The 21,917-nt window shown below is 41.2% G+C and overlaps 1 protein-coding gene across 1 annotated transcript in view; it reads left to right on the top strand.

Annotated features, from left to right (window-relative positions):
• The window catches only part of LOC126198833 (uncharacterized), a 237,589-nt gene that overhangs the window by 158,376 nt on the left and 57,296 nt on the right, over positions 1–21,917 (top strand). Inside the window, exons 3-4 of the mRNA XM_049935412.1 lie at positions 4,838–4,916; positions 5,040–5,093. Coding sequence (XP_049791369.1) covers positions 4,838–4,916; positions 5,040–5,093 — 133 coding nt within the window. The remainder of the gene's footprint in view (positions 1–4,837; positions 4,917–5,039; positions 5,094–21,917) is intronic.

Consider the following 21,917-nt stretch of genomic DNA (forward strand, 5'->3'; position numbering starts at 1 on the left):
GTACAAAGGTACTGTCATTTGACCATTGGACAGACTCCCTATAGACGACATAGTAATATGTATCCCAGGCGTAGAGAAACAACTGAAAGATTTGTAATCAAATTAATCAGAAGGTCAGGATGGAATCCCATTTCGGATTTACAATGAGTATTCTACGGTATTGGCTCATTACTTAGCTTGCATTTATTGGAAATCTCTGGTCCAGGACAAACTCTCAAGCGACTGGAAAAAAGCTCAGATGACTCCAGTACATAAGAAGGGTGAAACTACGGACACGCAGAATTACAGACCAATGTCCCTAACTTCTGTTTTCTGCAGAATATTTGAAAGTATTCTCAGTTCGAATACAATAACCTTTCTTGAGACTGAGAAGCTTACGTCCACGAATCAGCATGGTTTTAGAAAGCATCGCTCGTGCGAAACTCGGCTTGCCCTTTCCTCATGTAATATACTGGGAACTACAGATGAAGAGCAACAGGAAGATTCCATATTTCTAGATTTCCGGAAAGGATTTGACATGGTATTCTGCTACATGCTGTTAACGAATCTACGAGCATATGGAATAAGTTCACAGATGCGTGAGAGTGGCTCGAAGACTTCTTAATTGAAAGAACCAAATATGTTGTCCTCGACGGCGAGTGTTCATCACGGACAAGGGTATCGTTAGGAGAGCCCAAGGGAAGTGTGACAGGACTGCTGCTATATATGTAAATGATTTGGCTGACGTGGTGGGCATTAATCTGCGGTTGTTTGCTGATGATGCCATGATGTACGGTAAGGTGTCGAAATTGAATGACTGTAGGAAGATACAAGACGACTTAGGCAACATTTCCAGTTGGTGTGGTAATAGCAGCTAGCCCTAAACGCGGAAAAATGTAAGTTAATGAGGATGAGTAGGAAGAAAAAATCTTTAATGTTCCGTTACCGTATTACTAGTGTCCTGCTTGACACAGTCAAGTCGTTTAAATATCTGGGCGTAACGTTGCAAAGCGATATGAGATCGAACGAGCATGTGACAACTGTGGTAGGGAAGGCGAATGATCGACTTCGATTTATTGGGAGAATGGGAGAATTTTAGGAAAGAGTGGTTCACCTGTAAAGGAGACCGCATATAGGTGCTGATGAGACCTATTCTTGAGAACTGCTCGAGTGTTTGGGATCCACACCAGGTCGTACTGAAGGAAGACATCGAAGCAATTCAGAGACGGGCTGATAGATTTGATATCGGCGGGTTATAACAACACGTAACTGATATGGAGATGCTTCGGGACTGAAATGGGAATCTATGGAGGGAAGGCGACGTTCTTTTCGGGAAACACTATTGAGAAAATTTAGAGAACTGGCATTTGAAGCTGATTGTCGAGCGATTCTACTGCCGCCAACATACACTGCACGTAAGGACCACGAAGATAAGATACGAGGCACGGAGGCACATATCAGTCGTTTTTCTCTCGCTCTATTTGCGAGTAGAAAAGGAAAGGAAATGGCTAATAGTGGTACAGGGTACCCTCCACCACGCACCGTACGATGGCTTGCGGAGTATCTATGTAGATGTAGAATCGAAATCAGCCAGACATAGAGATCCAAGTCCAAAATGGTTGGTGGAGCCACTTGTCCAGTCTATGTTCATTTCCGGAACATCGGATGTGACTGCGTTTTCTGAAATACTGCTCATTCGACTCCCACGTTCCGAGAACGCTCACAGACTGCAGTTATGGCACAACTGAGCAATTTGGACTTTGATCCCTATGTCTGGCCGGTTTTGATTCATTAGTTTGATCTGACAGCGACTGTTGGGTTCAATGTTCAAGGCTACGTAGCTCTTATGACTTAGTTACACCGAGCGAGGTGGCGCAGTGGTTAGCACACTGGACTCGCATTCGGGAGGACGACGGTTCAATCCCGTCTCCAGCCATCCTGATTTAGGTTTTCCGTGATTTCCCTAAATTGTTTCAGGCAAATGCCGGGATGGTTCCTTTGAAAGGGCATGGCCGATTTCCTTCCCAATCCTTCCCTAACCCGAGCTTGTGCTCCGTCTCTAATGATCTCGTTGTCGACGGGACGTTAAACACTAACCACCACCACCACCACCACTTAGTTACATGTCACCTCAGGATGTGATTTTCAGTGCCTCGAAATCGGTTGTGATCTGATAATAAAAAGATTAAATACATCTGAAGCGGCTTAATGCCCAAGAAAGAATAGGGTTTCAAAAGAGGAATTCGAAGTACTTATTTTATAATATGTGTGCAGATTAGTCTAGTGTGAGGCACAATTTAAGTCTTCTTAAGGGAATGTGTTAATTATGACAGCCTATCCCAAGGAATAACTAGTATCCCAGCAGCGACTAAGAAGCGCTGCAGCATGACAGTATATTGGTTGAGTCAGGTAGGGCAAGGAAGGAGTGGGGAGTCTGTTATTGTAATAGACCGCATTGAAGACTAATCGATTGCAAGACAAACACAAAATGTTACACTATGCCTCTCAAGACATTTTCGCAGAACAGTCTGCTGTTAAAGTTTCCATTTCCCTAACACGACGATATCCGCTGTAACTTGCTGTGCTCTGCGATTAAAAAATTACCAGCTCCAGCGTCCTCTAGCAGTTGTCAGATCGACAAACACCATAGCCACATTTTCACTGCCGGACCGACCTGTCCTTTCTCGCCTCATGTGGTGCGTTGTGTGTGGTGTGCTACAGCCATGCAGCAGCGCTACTCAATCGCTGCTGGTTGTTTTTCGTGTTTTACTCTTCAGACTAGATTGCTTAACATTAAACAGAATAATACAGTAGACTAATTTGAGGCCGTTCTGCGAATGGGCACATAAGATTTCACGTTAATAATAATTGTTTATGGTTCTACGGCCGAGTGCAAGTCTTTTAATTCGACGCATTGCGAGTCCCTAACCTACCCTAGTTATCGATCCGGGGTAAGGGAACCTACAGTTTAATGTGGAATCCCTGGCGTCTCCCCATATCATTGATAGGCGAAGGTCACACATATTAAAGGCGCACTGAAAATTTTCTTGGTCCGACCAGGATTCGATCCAGAAGATACAGTGAGCTCAGGTTGGGTAAGGACAAGGTGCGCAGGGGTCGAATCCAGAAGCCTCCGCCTGTTACTGTGCTTGTCCCTCCATGATACTGACCTGCTCTTATTTATTGTTGTTAGACGTTACAACTAGCTACTCAATACAGAATGAGACAAAATCGGAGTTAATCGTGCATGGTTCAAAAATGGTTCAAATGGCTCTGAGCACTATGGGACTTAACAGCGGAGGTCATCAGTCCCCTAGAACTTAGACCTAATTAAACCTAAAGACATCACCCGCATCCATGCCCGAGGCAGGATTCGAACCTGCGACCGTAGCGGTCGCGCGGTTTTAGACTGAAGAGCCTAGAACCGCTCGGCCTCGTGCATGGTTTCTGCCACTTGTAAAAACTCCTTTTCAGTCCTTGCCTGCAACAATTTTTTTATTATTATTAATTAATTAAGAAAACGAGACGGACAGGGGTACGAAAATGAAATAAAACGTTTGCTAATTCACCTGGAAAGGGACCAAGACGAGACTACCATGACGACTGATACCTTGACGACGAATTACAAAGTTGAACATAATGACGAATAAGTCGCGATATCGTGGCAGGCGCAAACACTTTCTATATGCACTGGCTGTGTAATGGTGGAAGACGAGTGGATCGCTATCGCTCCCTCCATCTACAACAGGGGTTCCCAACAAAATTTTCTCGAGGACCCCCTCATCGAGCATGATTGGTACCTTGTCATATCACAGTATCAAGTACCTAAAAAAGCCAAATTAAGAGGTTTTTATACGTTTTCTATTTTTGGTACTTCGAAAAAACATTGACATATTCATTATTGAAAAAAATATTGAAATTAAAACTGCTCGTGCAGGAAGCCGCCAAAAGAAAAAATCTGTTATCATACTAAAGATATTTAATATATTTTTTATTCTAATAGCATTTTGCGGACCCCTCTGGCGTAGCTCGCGGACCCCTGGGGGTGCGCAGACCACCTGTTGGGAACCACTGATCGACAATGTAATGGATATAGAGGCCCAACAATAGTGCAATGGTATTTGACTTTGTCTTCGGAAAGTAGCAGTGGTCTGGAGGCAATAGAATATTAGCCGAAAAGGCAGTCTCAACGGATCGAATTAGAAATGCCGATTGTATTTTTAAGGCAGTGCCACTTCGCTTAGTGACCATGACAGCAAAATCGATGTTCTATGGACAGCGACTGCACTGACCCGTGACACTAATACGAAACAGGCGCTCATTGGTGGATAACAGATTGTATACCACTAGATACGATGAGGACGCCACCTCCATTGGTAGAACAGGAAAGTTAAGATGAAATCACAACGACTTGCACGAAGTTTGCGGTGATGATCGTTAAACAGGCGCCGTGCAGTCAGTCGCTCTCCTGCGCAGTAACAAAAATGTGGTAGCCTGACGCTGCCTTCACTAGACCAACAGGCTCGACAATTTCGTGTTAATAAACGCTTTCTTTGCAATGAAAACCGATCGACATTTAATTATCCATATTAACGGTGATTGGGTTCGTAACTGTGAACTGAATTACACACAAAGTTACCAACAGAGCACTTTCGCTATTTCCGGAACGAATCTCTGTTCAGATGTTTTGATTATCCAAATAAAATATGTGAACAGGCCACTGATTCCACGCTGTTTGTCATCAAGATTGTCTCGTTTATTATAAAAACTCTGATAACTGTGTCTTACATGTATTAGTGCACAAATCTTAGCACTTCATGCGCTTCACCGATTATAATCAAGCGTTGTTTTTCCACAGATGAAGGGCATATTTCTGATTGGTTATGGAATATGGCTGATAAGAAGTTTCGATAAGCTTCGATGGCAGATGAACCAAGGTATGCCAATGAAACCATTCAAACTAAGTAATACTGAAAGCAATGCACTAAACGATAGCTTTTGCTCTTAATTACATTTTGAACCTTACATTTGACGAAATTCAGGCAGTTCATTTCTTGCAGATCCCCGAGATGTAGAACTGCATGGCCGGCCTTGCTGTGATGAGTGGATTTTAGGTACGTACCTTTCTCTCTCTCTTTGGTTTGGTACATTACGAAGCATCTGAAGGGTAGCCCACACGAACTTGAAATTTAGAATTGATTAACTATTTTACAAAAGCTTTTTGAGGACCGCTACTCGGTCGATTATAAATGAGTAATAAGAAAGAAACTGACAGATTGTTCCAAATGTATAAACTCTCACTCCATCTCATCATTTTATTAAGAACAAGTTGCGGTGCCCGGAGTTGGCCGGGATGTTTAATATCTGCCGCACAAAGTGAGAGGCGATGTGTCATGTTGATACTCATAGCGAATGCAAGCCGCATAGAAAACTGCAGTAGCTTTAAATCGAAGGGCACATTTGAATCATTCGGTGTCAACGGGATGCGGCGAATCAATACGTCTTCACCTGCGGTATTCATAAAAATCAGGTTCTAGGCGCCCGGTTCTGACTTTGCAAGCAATCAAATAAGAAATGGTGATGCAAAAGCCTTCAAAACTTTCGCTTCTGGAGAACATTGAGTTGTGCTTCGTTATCAGTATTCGATAAACAGAACTTCGATATTTCTGTTAAGCTTCTATAGGAACTAAATTATTTTCTATTAGCACTTTTAATTTATTTCTTCAAGCAAATTTTCGCAAACTTTATATTTTCCTTATATGAAAAGATGATTAGTTGCGCCACCTGTTTTTACATTTTGCGATACTTATCTCGTGATTTTTGGAGAATTCGTCTTCTATTGTTTCGGCTCAGTTTTCACGCTTTCAAGTGAGGCTGTGTTTGAGAACGACTCTAAGTGTTCGAACAGTTTACGTCACTGTTCAGAATATCTCGAGTTCTGTTCGATCTTTTGATCGGCCCGCCATGTAGTGACTTTTACTGGCACTATATCCACGACCTATCTTAGCGTTTCTATGGCATTGTGAACTTTAATAATGAAAATAATTATGACACATGAACTAAAATATCTTCTAGGATGTACGTCATATGTAACAATATGTAACAACGCAGTTAACGAAGAAATAAATAAGAGTTTGACCCACGTTTCTGTCAAATTGTCGAGCATTCGCTCGTCTCGTGATCAAGAGACGTCTGATGGTACTATATCTAAGACGGATATTGCCACTGTAATTTATTCTCCCAATAGGAATTCGTTTGCTCGGCATTTAATTTTTCATTAATTTTCTTCATTGTTTCATCTGAATGTAGAAACTTGAAGTGAATGGACTAACAACTTTTAGAGATATCTGGCAACAACCTTTCAACTTTATGTATTACATACATATGTTTCAAGTCAGATTACGAACTCTTATGCAGGCAGTCCTCTTCCTCTTGTCTTGAAAGTATAGTGTGCAATAGTTCATCAAGATCAGAATAAAAATGCAAACTTGTATGAATTACAAACTGAATGTATATATTCTTTGTAACAAGAAATCTTATTTAAATTTGTACTTACGTGAGTGTAGTACACTTGTAGTTATTTGCCATGGTTTGTGTAATTAATGCAACACCGACACCAAACAGCTGAAATCAATGTCTTGTATATGTTATGTTATGGCCTCCAGAATGAAGACTTACTTGATGCAGCCCTCTACGCTAGTCTATCCTGTGTAAGGCCCTTCGTATCTGCCCATCTAATGCACTTACATCCATTTGAACCTGTCTGCTATAGGCCAGACTTCGTCTCCCTCTACATTTTTAGCCGTCCATTACCAAAATGACGGTTGATTAACGTCTCAGGTTGCGTTCTATCAATCGTTCCGTTCTTTTTAGTTAGGTTGTGCTATAAATTTCTTCTTTCCCCAATTCGGTTTGGTACCTCTTAATTTATTATCCGATTTACCCAACTAATCTTCAGCATTCATCTGCAGCACATTTCAAATCTCCTATTCTCTTCCTGTCTGAGCTGTTTATCGTTCTGTACAAGGCTGCACTACACACATGTAGCTTCATAAAATACTTCTTAACACATTAAATTAGAGCTGACGTAATTATATTTTATTGGAGGCAAATTCAGTCTCAACTTCATCTTCGATAAGGATAGAAGCTGTAATACTGATAAAAATTTATACCAAGGCTGGAAGTTGAATGCAGGTCTCCAGTTTGCTAGACAGATGTTGTATGCATTACACCACCCTGGCACTATGGCTGACAACTGCACAGACTAACCTGGTCCATTGCCCTCCCGTCTTTGCTGCGAAGAGTTGATTTTATGTACACTCCTGGAAATGGAAAAAAGAACACATTGACACCGGTGTGTCAGACCCACCATACTTGCTCCGGACACTGCGAGAGGGCTGTACAAGCAATGATCACACGCACGGCACAGCGGACACACCAGGAACCGCGGTGTTGGCCGTCGAATGGCGCTAGCTGCGCAGCATTTGTGCACCGCCGCCGTCAGTGTCAGCCAGTTTGCCGTGGCATACGGAGCTCCATCGCAGTCTTTAACACTGGTAGCATGCCGCGACAGCGTGGACGTGAACCGTATGTGCAGTTGACGGACTTTGAGCGAGGGCGTATAGTGGGCATGCGGGAGGCCGGGTGGACGTACCGCCGAATTGCTCAACACGTGGGGCGTGAGGTCTCCACAGTACATCGACGTTGTCGCCAGTGGTCGGCGGAAGGTGCACGTGCCCGTCGACCTGGGACCGGACCGCAGCGACGCACGGATGCACGCCAAGACCGTAGGATCCTACGCAGTGCCGTAGGGGACCGCACCGCCACTTCCCAGCAAATTAGGGACACTGTTGCTCCTGGGGTATCGGCGAGGACCATTCGCAACCGTCTCCATGAAGCTGGGCTACGGTCCCGCACACCGTTAGGCCGTCTTCCGCTCACGCCCCAACATCGTGCAGCCCGCCTCCAGTGGTGTCGCGACAGGCGTGAATGGAGGGACGAATGGAGACGTGTCGTCTTCAGCGATGAGAGTCGCTTCTGCCTTGGTGCCAATGATGGTCGTATGCGTGTTTGGCGCCGTGCAGGTGAGCGCCACAATCAGGACTGCATACGACCGAGGCACACAGGGCCAACACCCGGCATCATGGTGTGGGGAGCGATCTCCTACACTGGCCGTACACCACTGGTGATCGTCGAGGGGACACTGAATAGTGCACGGTACATCCAAACCGTCATCGAACCCATCGTTCTACCATTCCTAGACCGGCAAGGGAACTTGCTGTTCCAACAGGACAATGCACGTCCGCATGTATCCCGTGCCACCCAACGTGCTCTAGAAGGTGTAAGTCAACTACCCTGGCCAGCAAGATCTCCGGATCTGCCCCCCATTGAGCATGTTTGGGACTGGATGAAGCATCGTCTCACGCGGTCTGCACGTCCAGCACGAACGCTGGTCCAACTGAGGCGCCAGGTGGAAATGGCATGGCAAGCCGTTCCACAGGACTACATCCAGCATCTCTACGATCGTCTCCATGGGAGAATAGCAGCCTGCATTGCTGCGAAAGGTGGATATACACTGTACTAGTGCCGACATTGTGCATGCTCTGTTGCCTGTGTCTATGTGCCTGTGGTTCTGTCAGTGTGATCATGTGATGTATCTGACCCCAGGAATGTGTCAATAAAGTTTCCCCTTCCTGGGACAATGAATTCACGGTGTTCTTATTTCAATTTCCAGGAGTGTATAAACCTCTCATTCTCTGTGATTTACTAAATTACGAAGCATTTGAAGCAAGCCCACATGAACTTCAAAGTAGGGAAGGAACTGGGCAAGGGTAGTCATTCATAATGCCAGGGTAGTGAAGTGGATAACACATCTGCCTAATAACTAGGAGACCCGGTTTCAAGTACTGCCTTTGGCACAAATTTTAATTAATTACTTCAGTTTCTATCCTCATCAAGATAAAGTTGAGAATCAATATGTCTCCAGGTAAATATAATTACGTCAGATGAATAGGTCATCTACGCCTGAGATACAGGCACTACGTACAAATCTGGGGTGCTATTTCAGTACTGGAGAACCTTGGCAATACTGACGATTTAAGGAGAAAATCAAGATGGGCTGAGATGTGAATCGAAGTTTTTGTTAGGAAGGGCACTGTATTAGGTAGTCCATACAGCGGTGTCAGCCACAATAACAGGGTAATGTAGTGGCGCAACACATCTGCCTAGTATGCAGGAGACTTGGGTTCAAGTCCCTGCCTTTGCAGAATTTTGATTCATTTCTTCAGCTTCTGTCGTTATCAAACATTAAATTAGATATTAACAACTTTATCTTTTCGAGGGACGCTGTTCTTGCTATTTCCAGATAGCATTTTGCACCCTCTCTACTCCAGCGATGATCAGTTATTTTGATGCCCAAACGGCAAAACTCATTTACTACTTCTAATGTCTTGTTTACGACGCTAGAGAGCCAAAGAAACTGATACAGCTGCCTAATCTCGTGTATGGCCTCCAAGAGCACACAAAAGTGCTGCAACACTACGTGCGATGGACTCAGCTAACGTCTGAAGTAGTTTTGGAGGGAATCGACACATCCTAAATTTCTGCCACAGTAATCCAAACGCGTTTTCTGAACCTTTTTGGGCTCTGATATGTTTGTAACCGTGTACTTTTTGATTGGGCATCTAATTCTGTACCAGTATAAGGCATCATCAGATAGGTCAGAAATGGAAAAAATTCGTCTCCAGCAATCACGTGAAGCAGTCGATCTCTCGTTCCTGGTAATTCTTTTCGGTCCGGTATATTCAAGGACTTTTTTTCCCAGGTTTGTTGCTAAATCTGACCGTGAAAAGATCCCCGCATCAGTGTTCTTTCCAACGTCACCAACGTTGACATATACAGTACATCTACACTCTTCTTCACATAAAAAAGGAATTATTACCACATTCATGTCACTTTAGTCCATTTCTCTAGGAGGTTGCGGAGCGACTTGTATTTTCTACGCGTTTTCACGCCCGTGCAGTTCAAATGCGGTATACTACACTGCAGAGCCGAAGAAATTGGCACACCTGCCTAATATCGTGTAGGGCCCCTGCGAGTACACGGAAGAGACGCAACACGACGTGGAATGAACTCGACTATTATCTGAAGTAGTGCTGGAGGGAATTGACGCCATGAATCTTGCATTCTGTCCACAATTAAGTACGAGGGCTGGAGATCTTTTCTGAACAGCACGTTGCAAGGCATCCCAGATGTGCTCAATAATGTTCATGTCTGGGTAGTTTAGTGGCCAGCGGAAGAGTTTAAACTCAGAAGATCGATCATGGAGCCACTCTGTAGCAAATTCTGGACGTGTGGGGTGTCGCATTGTCCTGCTGGAACTGCCGAAGGCCGTCGCAATGCACAATGGACGTGAATGGATGCAGGTAACCAGACAAGCTGCTTACGTATATATAACCTCTCAGAGTCATATCTAGAGGTATCAGGGGCTTATATCACTCTAACTGCACACACCCCACACCATTACAGAGCCTCCACCAGCTTGAACAATCGTCTGCTGACGCGCAGGGTCCATGGATTCATGAGGTTGTCTCCATACACGTACACGTCCATCCACTCGATACAATTTGAAACGAGACTCGTCCATCCAGGCAACATGTTTCCAGTCATCAACAGTCCAATGTCAGTGTTGATGGGCCCTGGTGAGGCGTCAGGCTTTGTGTCGTGCCGTCATCAAGGATACACGTGTGGGCCTTCGCCTCCGAAAGCCCATATCGATGATGCTTCGATGAATGGTTCACATGCTGACACTTGTTGACGGCCCAGCATTGATATCTGCAGCAGTTTGCGGAAGGATTGCACTTCTGTCACGCTGAACGATTCTCCTTGGTCGTAGTTGGTCCTGTTCTTGCAGGCCGCAGCGATGTCAGAGATTTGATGTTTTACCGGAACCTGATATTCAGAGCATACTCGTGGAATTGTTGTACGGGAAAATCTCCACTTCATCGATATCTCGGAGATGCTGTGTCCCATTGCTCGTGCGCCGACAATAAAACCACGTTGAATCTCACTTAAGTCTTGATAACCTGCCATAGTAACAGCAGTAACCAATCTAACAATTGCGGCAGGCACTTGTCTTATATAGGCGTTGCCGATCGCAGTGCTGTATTCTGCTGTTAACATATATCTGTATTTGAATACCCATTCCTATACCAGTGTCTCTGGCGCTTCAGTGTATAATAACTGCTTCAACATCACCTACCTGAATTAATTCGACTACATCCCATTATTCTTGCTCATCCTATAACCTCCTATAACCTCTTTTTACAATACTTTCTATTTCGTTCAACTAATCTTTCAAGCCCTTTGTCGTTTCCAATACAAATGCAACGTCTTTAGCCAACCTCAAAGTTTTTAGTTGTTCTCCTTGAACTTTCATTCACACTTCAAATTTCTCCTCGGTTTCCTTTCCTGCTTGTTCATTGTGCACACTGAATAACATAGATTACAACCCTGCCTCACTCCCTTCTTAACTACTGTTCTCTTTCATGACATTCTACTCTTATAACTGCAGTATACTTTCTGTAGAAGTTATAGATAACTTTGCCCGTGTTTTATTTCTGATACCTTCAGAATTCCAAAGAATGTATGCCAGTCAACAAAGTCAATAGCTTTCTCTGCATCTACAAGTGCTATAACTGAAGGTTTGCCTCTCCTGAGTCTTAGCTTCTAAGTTAAATCGTACAATTAGTATTACCACATAAGTTTCTCCATCACATGTTTGCCTGTAACTAACTGATCTTCAAGGAGGTCGGGTTCTACCAGTTTTTCCATTCGTCCGCAAATAATTGTTGTCGGTAGTTTGCAGCCATTACTTATTGGAACCTGCCTTCTTTGGAACAGGAATTTATCTCTGAAAAGAACATACTTTGCTTGGAATTTCTTCCATTTGTTTTCTGAACTGAAAGAAAGTGCAATAAACAATCCAAACAAAATTAACGTATTCGAAGTCATTCTTATAAACTACTTTGTATTTTTTTTCGGGCGCAAGTACAAATAACCCCTGTGGTTCTCAACATGTAAAGCATGTGCGAGAAATACGATTTTTTATAATTCACTGTGCAACATCGGGATTTAGAGCCTTTTAAAGCTGAATGCTGATTTAGTTGCTGAAATGAGTGGAATTCGACATATGAATGTCGTTATTTAAAAGATTTTTGCGAAGGCTTATCGGGAAAATTAAGTGAATTTAGGAATTCTGTTGGGAAGTTTACACTTTCGTCTTGGTTCACCATTTATCAATAGATCCAAATGGTTTTTCCTCCCATTGTATCAAATTTTGTATTCACTAACTTTTTTGTTGAACTACATACATTTTTTGGTGCTAAAATTGTTCGCTCACACTATCATTATTTCTTTACATATTTCACTCTACAAGCACTTACCGTTTTTCTTCGAGTTGCTTGTCTGTCTCTACCATGTTGTAATATTGATTGGTTAAAACGATTTTACCGGAATGTGAATAAAGGCGATATGTGTCGTTACCAAGTTGTATTCTATAACATTCCTTAACAGCCCAGAACATTCGAAAACATTCGTTATGTTCGAGAATATTCACATAAGCTCGAGGACATCCTAGAACAACCTTTAATTATTTTCTCTTGAAACATACATTGATGATGCCAAGAAAGAAGATGTGGAGGAGATTACCACGATATGGTGACCACCAAAGCAGTGATTGCCGGCGTGTAGCATTGGAGTTATCGTGACCTTCACTCAAAAATACTTTATATAATTATGCTACCTGACCACGCTATTATTGCACTTGGCCTCACGTAGCCGTTACCGGAAACATACAGTGATGTTACAGTAGACAAGTACAGTGGTGATTGAGGAAAATACTGTGGCGGTTTTTGTGTATCATCAACATCGACAAGTGCAATGAATATGGATGATACGATACTCTATGGTATTCTGCGGTTTGAATTCACTGTGTTTTTTTTTAGCAGTTGCATTGATTTGATTTTGTAAATGATACTGACAATATACACATGTTGAAACGTCCACTTAGAACAATTATACAGGACTGTGCTTAAACTGACACACAATATTTTTTAGCGCAACGCAATCTGACTTTCAAAAATCCCTACAAAAGAATGGCCCTGACTAACATTAACCTATACGTTTCACAAATCACTTAACTCACAAAAATCTTCGTTACTCGAACTACTGCAATACAAAGAGCGCCACTACTGCCAGCTAAATAAGAGATTCAAACTACTGAAGGCACTAACTACTGATAGGCGTAGTTAGCAAATGAAAGATTTTGATAGAGAACAAACAATGTATTTACCTTAATAGTCATAATTGACATCCAGTCTTACAAATTTCAAAACTCCACCATCTCTCTCCCCACATCCACCACTGCTGGCGGCTCACCTCCAACTGCGCAACGCTACGTGCTGTTAACATCCAGCTGCCCAACACTACAATGGCAGACAACAATGCAAACTAGCCACAGACTGCACACAGCACAGCCAGTGATTTTCATACAGAGCGCTACGTAACGTTGCCAATAAGAAAACATAAACAGCCTGCTTACATAGCCCCCATGCTCCCCACAAAAAATTATACAAATTGTTTTGGGCAGTGGCCAATAATGATTTGATAAAATTTTTCATAATTACAATAACAAAGATATCAAATACACCCACTTATTGATACAATGTTGGTCAAAACCTAAAATTTTCTCACAGTCCATAAAGACAGTCCTGATCATTCATCACAGTGACATTGCAGTGTTTTTCTCAAAGTCTGAGCAGTAAAAGAAAATGCACACGGAAGTAGTGGATTTCCATGCAATCTTGAAGAAGTAGTGTTGTCCTTCCAACGGAAAGACAGTGCTGACTCTCGACATGCAGACAGGTAATGGGCCACAACAGAGCAAACCCACCGCAGAGTCAGTCGAAGTTTTGAAGAATATTGGTAGGTAGGTCATCACAGAGTAGACCCACTGTAGTCCTGGTAGAGATTATGGTATTGGTGGGCCACCAGAGGTGCAGACCCACTGCAATCCTTGTAGAGACGGCCAGCAGCCATCTGTTGCGACTGTGCAGGTGCACAATCACCATCGAGGAGTCTTGCGGACAAAATAGCAAGTCCATAAACCACCACTTGTGCACGTGCAAAGTTTTTGAATTGTCCTTAGAAGTCTTGCAGACAATATAGCAAGTCCATAAACCACCACTTGTGCGCTGACAAAGTTTTTGGAATTGTCCTTAGAACCAGCAATGCTGTTATCCAGTCCCTTGCTGAATTATCAAGACACATGCAAGCACTAACAGTCCCAACTTCTCACATACTGTGCATATATTATGACCAACAGAAACTTGTGCAGTGAAATGATACTTAATTTGATGAACTGGTAACAATTACAATTTGATAACATAAAAATACAATAACAAATATACAAAAAAATCATTAAATAACATAACAATACAGATAACATTTGTGGTAATGCAGGCTTTACAGGAGAATCGAAATAACATATACATCAGTGTTACAGGAATTATGACATAAGTAAATACATAAAAGGTCGGAATAACTTTCGAAACATCAACTTCACACATGAGCATTAAAACAGAACAGAATAAATAATGTCTAAACATCTTTACAAAGAAAGTAACATATTATCAGAAAAATTCTGCAACATAACTCTTATTCGCTAAACACATTAAGACAGGAAAAACACTAATATACAAGAGTACACAAACACATAGCAGAATAACACAAGAGGAAAGTGGAGGGTTTGTTTTCAGTGTAACATTTGGTACTGCAGTCCAACCTAAAACTTCATTCCATAGATCTTTCGTCTTATTTCAACCTTTGTTTCCACCAAAAAAATTCTGTCGAAGCATGCTTTCTGTATTTATATGTTCACACATTCCTTACCTCATTATTTATTTTCCATTATCTTACCTCATCATTTATTTCCAAGAAAATACTACCTAAACCTGTTGTCCCTAAACCCTACTTTTTTGGTTCATATCCTCTTTCAAAATACTTTTTTGGCAAAACCATTTTCTTATATCTCCTCAATGCATTTCTTCCAATTCATCACAACTTGTTCTCTTATATGGCCTACCCGATCTTAAGCTAACTTAAATCTACTGAGCTCAGATGCTAAACTAAGGGATGAGGCAATGCAGCAGCACAAAACAATTAACACAAAGAGCAATGACAAAAAAATGCAAATTGCAAAGGAAGCAGCATTATAGAAATTAGCAAAAGAAATTCCAATATTACAACTAATATAAGGCAATGTGCAGCAAACAAGAAAAATAAATCTGGCTTAGCAGAGTAACACAAATTAAAATTCAGTAGCACTATGCCTGGTAAGCAGCAGCAAATGCAATAACTAATATCTAAACATGACAAAGCTCAAGCAGAAAAAATAGTACACTAAAGACAACAATTCAGATAAGGGAAATGTATATTCACATCTTAATGTCTGTGTAATTAAAGTGATGCACCACAAAAACTAATTCTACAAAAAATTACCAAGTACTTGAAAAGAAAATTATATATGCAGTTACTGTTATTAGTCCCTTCTTATTGTTCTTTCCATTCCAAGAGCTCCTTTTTCGAAGAATGTGGATCAGAAAATAATTATTTAATAGATCTGTTGACAGAAAGTGTTCACATTAGCAAATGCATTTAATTTTATTTTATGAAACCAGTGCTACAAGACAGCTGGAAACCAGATATCAAATGAAATAAGCAACTACGCAAACCAAAGCATAAAAACATCATTTAGTAGGCTGTTTATGTTTTCTTATTGGCAATGTTACGTAGCGCTCTGTATGAAAATCACTGGCTGTGCTGTGTGCAGTCTGTGGCTAGTTTGCATTGTGTCTAACTTTTGAAGCTTTTGTCCCATTTGTTGCATTAATTGTAATAACAATGCACTGGTGTCTGAAACATGTTCCTCAGTGCTTTTCGGCAGTGAATTTGCACCGGCAACAATCACATTTTGACAAGCGGAAAATGTGTCTTGACTCATTTGAGAAAACGGTGAGAACCCAAAACCTGAGTCTACAGTATTTGCAATATTGTGTTCTGTCATTCCCGATTCCTGAGGCGACCTGTTGCCGACCGATCGATCGATAATGCTTCCCTGTTCACTACCTGTTTCACTGTCTACACCATTATTTGACGCCCGTTCCATTTCCCTATGCACAGTTACCAAATTACTACTTTGAATATTAGTTAATTCATTACATGGTGGCGCTAACACACTGCTTTCGTCTTCACTGTCATTTCTCAGTTTACTTTGGAGCCTAGTATTACGTTTTTTCACACGCCATTATTGTCACAATATTTCACACGATAACTCAGAAAAACACAATTTGAAGAGCAAAAATAAGAGAACACATTAACATAGCACTGAAAATAATATCCAGTTAATTGCAAGCGCAGCTGCGAAATACTTGCTGCAAATCTACATGCATGTGACAACTGTTTTACTGTACAAGAATGAAAAATTACAACTACAAAGGAAATTCTCTCTACAATTATGTACTAGCAATAAACAAAAGCTACACTAATTACACAAACTACAAGAAAAAAATCAGAAGATTCCAGTGAGGTATCCTGGCAGGGTCGCCATATGAAACGTCCCCTTAGAACAATTATACGGGACTGTGCTTAAACTGACACACAATATTTTTTAGCGCAACGCAATCTGACTTTCAAAAATCCCTACAAAAGAATGGCCCTGACTAACATTAACCTATACGTTTCACAAATCACTTACCTCACAAAAATCTTCGTTACTCGAACTACTGCAATACAGCGAGTGCCACTACTGCCAGCTAAATAAAAGATTCAAACTACTGAAGGCACTAACTACTGATAGGCGTAGTTAGCAAATGAAAGATTTTGATAGAGAACAAACAATGTATTTACCTTAATAGTCATAATTGACATCCAGTCTTACAAATTTCAAAACTCCACCATCTCTCTCCCCACATCCACCACTGCTGGCGGCTCACCTCCAACTGTGCAACGCTACGCGCTGTTAACATCCAGCTGCCCAACACTACAATGGCAGACAACAATGCAAACTAGCCACAGACTGCACACAGCACAGCCAGCGATTTTCATACAGAGCACTACATAATGTTGCCAATAAGAAAACATAAACAATGTATAATGCATTATTCAAACTACATCTTCTCCCAGATAATTATTTTGTTCAAATTGCACAAGAATTCCACCTGACATAGTGTAATAATGTTGATTGTAAGCTGTGTTCATATCACTAAAATTACAGATCGTACATCAGAGCTTTTATAATTTTTGTCTTCGATGAATTTAATTATTCTTAGCAAATTGATCATGAAAGGGAACCACAGAATACCACCCGCACACAACACTGACATATGCTACCAGAAATATTTTTCTCCGTGATTCGTGTGTAGTTTAATTTTGGCCACATACATCAGCAATGAAAGCTTGTTCAACAATAAATACCATCAGCACTGTTCTTAGAAAATGCAGTCTGCTTTGATTAATTTTTTCTTTTATAAATAGAGTTCTATACCACCGTTGCACATTTATTTCTTACACATCGGAATATTGAAAGTTTGCAGTTTCAAGTAATTTAAATTTGCTGCTGTGATAAAAGTTAAGATGGCGGCCAACAAAAGATAGAGGATTTCATTTTTTGATTAAGATTTTCCTTTTCCCAATAAATCATTTAAATTGATGCTATCAATAAAAATATTATTAATTTTTTTGCAAATTAGTTTAACACAAACCCATGCTATTTTCAACTAGAAGTACAGACGAAGTTGTTATATAATCGCAACAAACAATGGCTGCGCATCTTGCAGCTATGATAAAACAATTAATACAAAATTATAATTAAAACAGGAAGTGAATTTTCAATAATTAATCGTAAATAGTTTTAACGCATTTGGCTCTATTTGTTTTTACCAGCAAATGAACGTAAAAGTACAATAATTTTACATTAAATATTTTTCATTTAACAGACCTCAAATCGATTCGCGTCTTCAGATATACATCAGAAGAAGATGACTAAAGGGTACCAAAGAAAAGAAAAGAATGACATAGATTAACAAAGAATGTGAGACAAATATTGTCTCTGTTTTACATAATTATCATCTTTTTAAGAAATAATTACGTAATTGAATGAATATTATCCACACGTTCATATTCCACTCGTAAGAAAAAAATATATATATATCGTGGATGTTATATTGCCCCTTGGGCTGATAAAAAAATAGTTTATTCACCATGTTTATTTCTCATCACCTTTTTTTATCAGTCCACATAATCCACGAAGTTTCATTGTTTTTAGTGTCCGAATATTTGACTTCAATGTAACTTGTCACAGAAAATTGTATTTGAACTGAGTAATAAAAAAAACTCCGTGACTGTATTGCCTCGGAAATTGCTTCGGATACTTCCCGGATTATCTTATTCCCCCCATTCGAGTTAGCTGGAATCGGAAAACCGGGATCAAACCCGTCCAAGGGGCTTGATGACAATACATTCACCTACTATTTACAGTCAGGTTTGACATAGTTGAGGTTGTACAAACTGGAAGACGAATTTATGTTTCTGTCGTATGTGCGAAATACATTGAAGTTTTATGATGTTTTTTTAACAGTTTTAATATATTTCTTGTATATGACAAAAATTTCTTCCACGTCGACCCGTCGGAACGCAGTCAGGTAGTGATTGCCGCCGGTCCGCCCCTGGCCGCGTCGGCGTAGCGTCAACTGCCGTCGGCTGCGTCGTGATTGCGATCTGCCGCCGGCCGGAACTACCCCTGCAGCAGCTCTGGATTCTCTTGTGCCTCGTCATTCAGTTCAAGACGGGTACATGAAATGTCAAAATACATGTGTCAGTGACAAGATAAACACTCTTACCATCCCGTGGAGAAAATTTGTTAGTGTCCATATCACTCGCATTCACACAGAAGGAATTAATTTTGTCCTGTATCTCGACACTGTTCAATACAATGTAGTGATTCATTTAGGAATTCATCACAATATGCACATTTCAATCACGGCACTGTTAATCACACACGTGTCCGTAGCGTGCTTTGTGTATACTCGGAGAATGTGATTACACTTTCTCTCTCGCGACGCGCTGCGAAGGCAACGTTGCATTGTTTTTGTGCGGCGCGGCTGGCTCCACAGTCAGTCACATAATATTTTACCCGCAAAGACGCTCCGAATCGAATTATTAGAGGTCACGAGTTCATTTTAACTGCTAATATTGGCAACAGAACTTAACGTCCATAGCGTTGCTGTTACCTTCCACTCTACATGAGTGTTCTTAAGGTTTCTTGATCACAGTTTGTCACTGTTCACATTTTTCGCTAAATAAATCAATGTCCACTAGACTTTTGTGCAGTTCTTGTAAGACACAGATCAAGTTTCTGATTGCTGTGAGTACATGTCCATACTACTTACATACAGTCTATATGCGAACGCCGGCCGTGGTGGCCGATTAGCCGGCACGGTAGCTCAGCGTGTTCGTTCAGAGGGTTAGCAGCCCTCTGTAATAAAAAAACTGAGCTAATGGATCAGCAACGAACTTAAACGGATGTCTGACGACGTCCGCCCCGAGCAGATGCAACGAACAAAAGCGAACAAAATGAGATAAAAAAAAGCGGTTCTAGGCGCTACAGTCTGGAACCGCGCGACCGCTATAGTCGCAGGTTCGAATCCTGCCTCGGGCATGGATGTGTGTGCTGTCCTTAGGTTAGTTAGGGTTAAGTAGTTCTAAGTTCTAGGGGACTGATGACCTCAGAAGTTAAGTCCCATAGTGCTCAGAGCCATTTGAACCATTTTTATATGCCAACGACATCTTTCATGAAAAGAGGTCTGGTACATTTGCACATATTTTCGCATTACAATGACTGAATAACAAGATCAAAATTTTATCCAGTTACGTAAACATCATACAGTATAAAACTTAGGAATCTGCTACATTGTTGTGACAGCAAATGGAGGAAAAACGGTCTTATGAAAATGTATCCCAAAATGCTTTGTTGTCACGTTAGATGGCGCTGAGAAGTGAAAGTTCCTTTGGCCACATGCCATGTGTTGTTCGTGTGTTGCAGGCTGTGTGATTAACACTGCAGACTGTACGCAGCAGAATGGTCCGGTATTTATGTCAGCGACAAGCCGAGATGGTGTTCGTGTGTAGCCAAGCAAATGAAAACGAGTACCCTCACAGACACCAGCCACATCAAACAACATTTCAGGCTCGTTTTGGGCGTTTGTGATCATGAATCTTTCAGACAGACGAACATGCAGCGAAGCAGAGGACTACGCATATGCCAGACTTGAAGGGACGAGTTCTATACGATATTGTAGAACCTGGTTCTCCAAATCTTGTGTACGCACAGTCCACCGCCTCCCTGCATTTTCTTCTGCCTGAAAGGACCCATGATCACACGAATGTCCAAGAAGGGCTTTAAATGTTGTGTGACGCGATTTGTGTCTGTGAGGGTAGCTGTTTTGGTATAGCCGTGCTGTCTCTTGGTTTTATACAATCTGCAACACCTTCAGAAAAAATGTGCGAGATTTTCATATTCTTCCTCTCGCTACACGCCAACTACCAGGCCTACAGAAAAAAATAGACAGGTCCTTTGGCATAAAATTTAGTGCAGTTCCATTTTGCTCTGGGCCATGTTTTCAGTGGAGGCAATGGTTTTAGAGTTTCTAAAGTTGCACAGTTATCTTTAATTTTACTTCCAAATCTAGCAAAAGTACTGAGTTCCACTGCTTTGCTACATCAATAAGACAATGCACCAATTTAATAAGTACTGCAAATTCACACTCTGTCGGTCAATGCAAATTCACACTCTGTCGGTCAATTAATAATGTCAACATTCTATTTATAACACTGAAATGTTAACAAAATTTTCAAATCACACTTGAACAGGACAACACATCCGATCTGCAAATCATCAACACTATCACCGTCTATCTCAAATTACCACTTGGTAGTCTCACATCCTAACCAACAAACGATTCTGGCAGTCACCCTTCGAACCAAAAACTTATCCTGGCGTCTCCCTTATAACCAAAAACGGATCCTGGCAGGGTCACCAATATCTAGCATACTTTCCTGGTTTGGTATGACCCATCCTTACCACTTACCATGAACAGATAGCTCTGACAAGTTTTAAAGTGCCTGTGAACCAAGGTCCTCCCAGGTAAGGAGATCCCAGACACAGTGGCATTTAGGCATCAGAATAACAGCTGTTATAACATGACCTAAAATATGTAATGAGGAAGGGGTAACTTACACTTAAGATCAAACAAACGAACTATTATTTGTACTAAATATATTTTTTTGTAATAATCACCATACACAGTAGTTTCAGGTTGCATATTTGGCTATGAATCCCATAACATTAAGACCAGAAAATCTTAATGAACCTAACTTCAACTAAGATAAACTCACGAAAATTTACCAAAAGAATTCTTACACTAGCATTATCTCAGGAGAAAAACAAATACTAATATGACTTCAAGTACACTGAACACATGAAAATTTATGCCAAAAATATTACACTGATAGTGTTATAAAATCACACAATTGATTGTAGCTGTACTATATCGCCTAACTGCCGATTGCTTTCCTCGAATTTAAGCCGAAAGAACACATGTACAATATGTGTTTGACATGAAAATGTGGGAATAGGAAAAACTACGCAAATCAACTCCATTCTGAAGCAGATCTGAAGTGAACACATTCCAGTGACTCCTACACTTAGCGCCTGAGCAATACAGTATTTATTTGTGCAGACTGCGGCGATATGGGCGGCAGTGGTCAGCTGTGGTGTCTGTTAGCAACAGATATGTCAGTGCCTTGCAAACCTGTAGGCCTGA

Source organism: Schistocerca nitens, chromosome 8 (assembly GCF_023898315.1).
Source record: "Schistocerca nitens isolate TAMUIC-IGC-003100 chromosome 8, iqSchNite1.1, whole genome shotgun sequence".
Taxonomy (NCBI): domain Eukaryota; kingdom Metazoa; phylum Arthropoda; class Insecta; order Orthoptera; family Acrididae; genus Schistocerca; species Schistocerca nitens.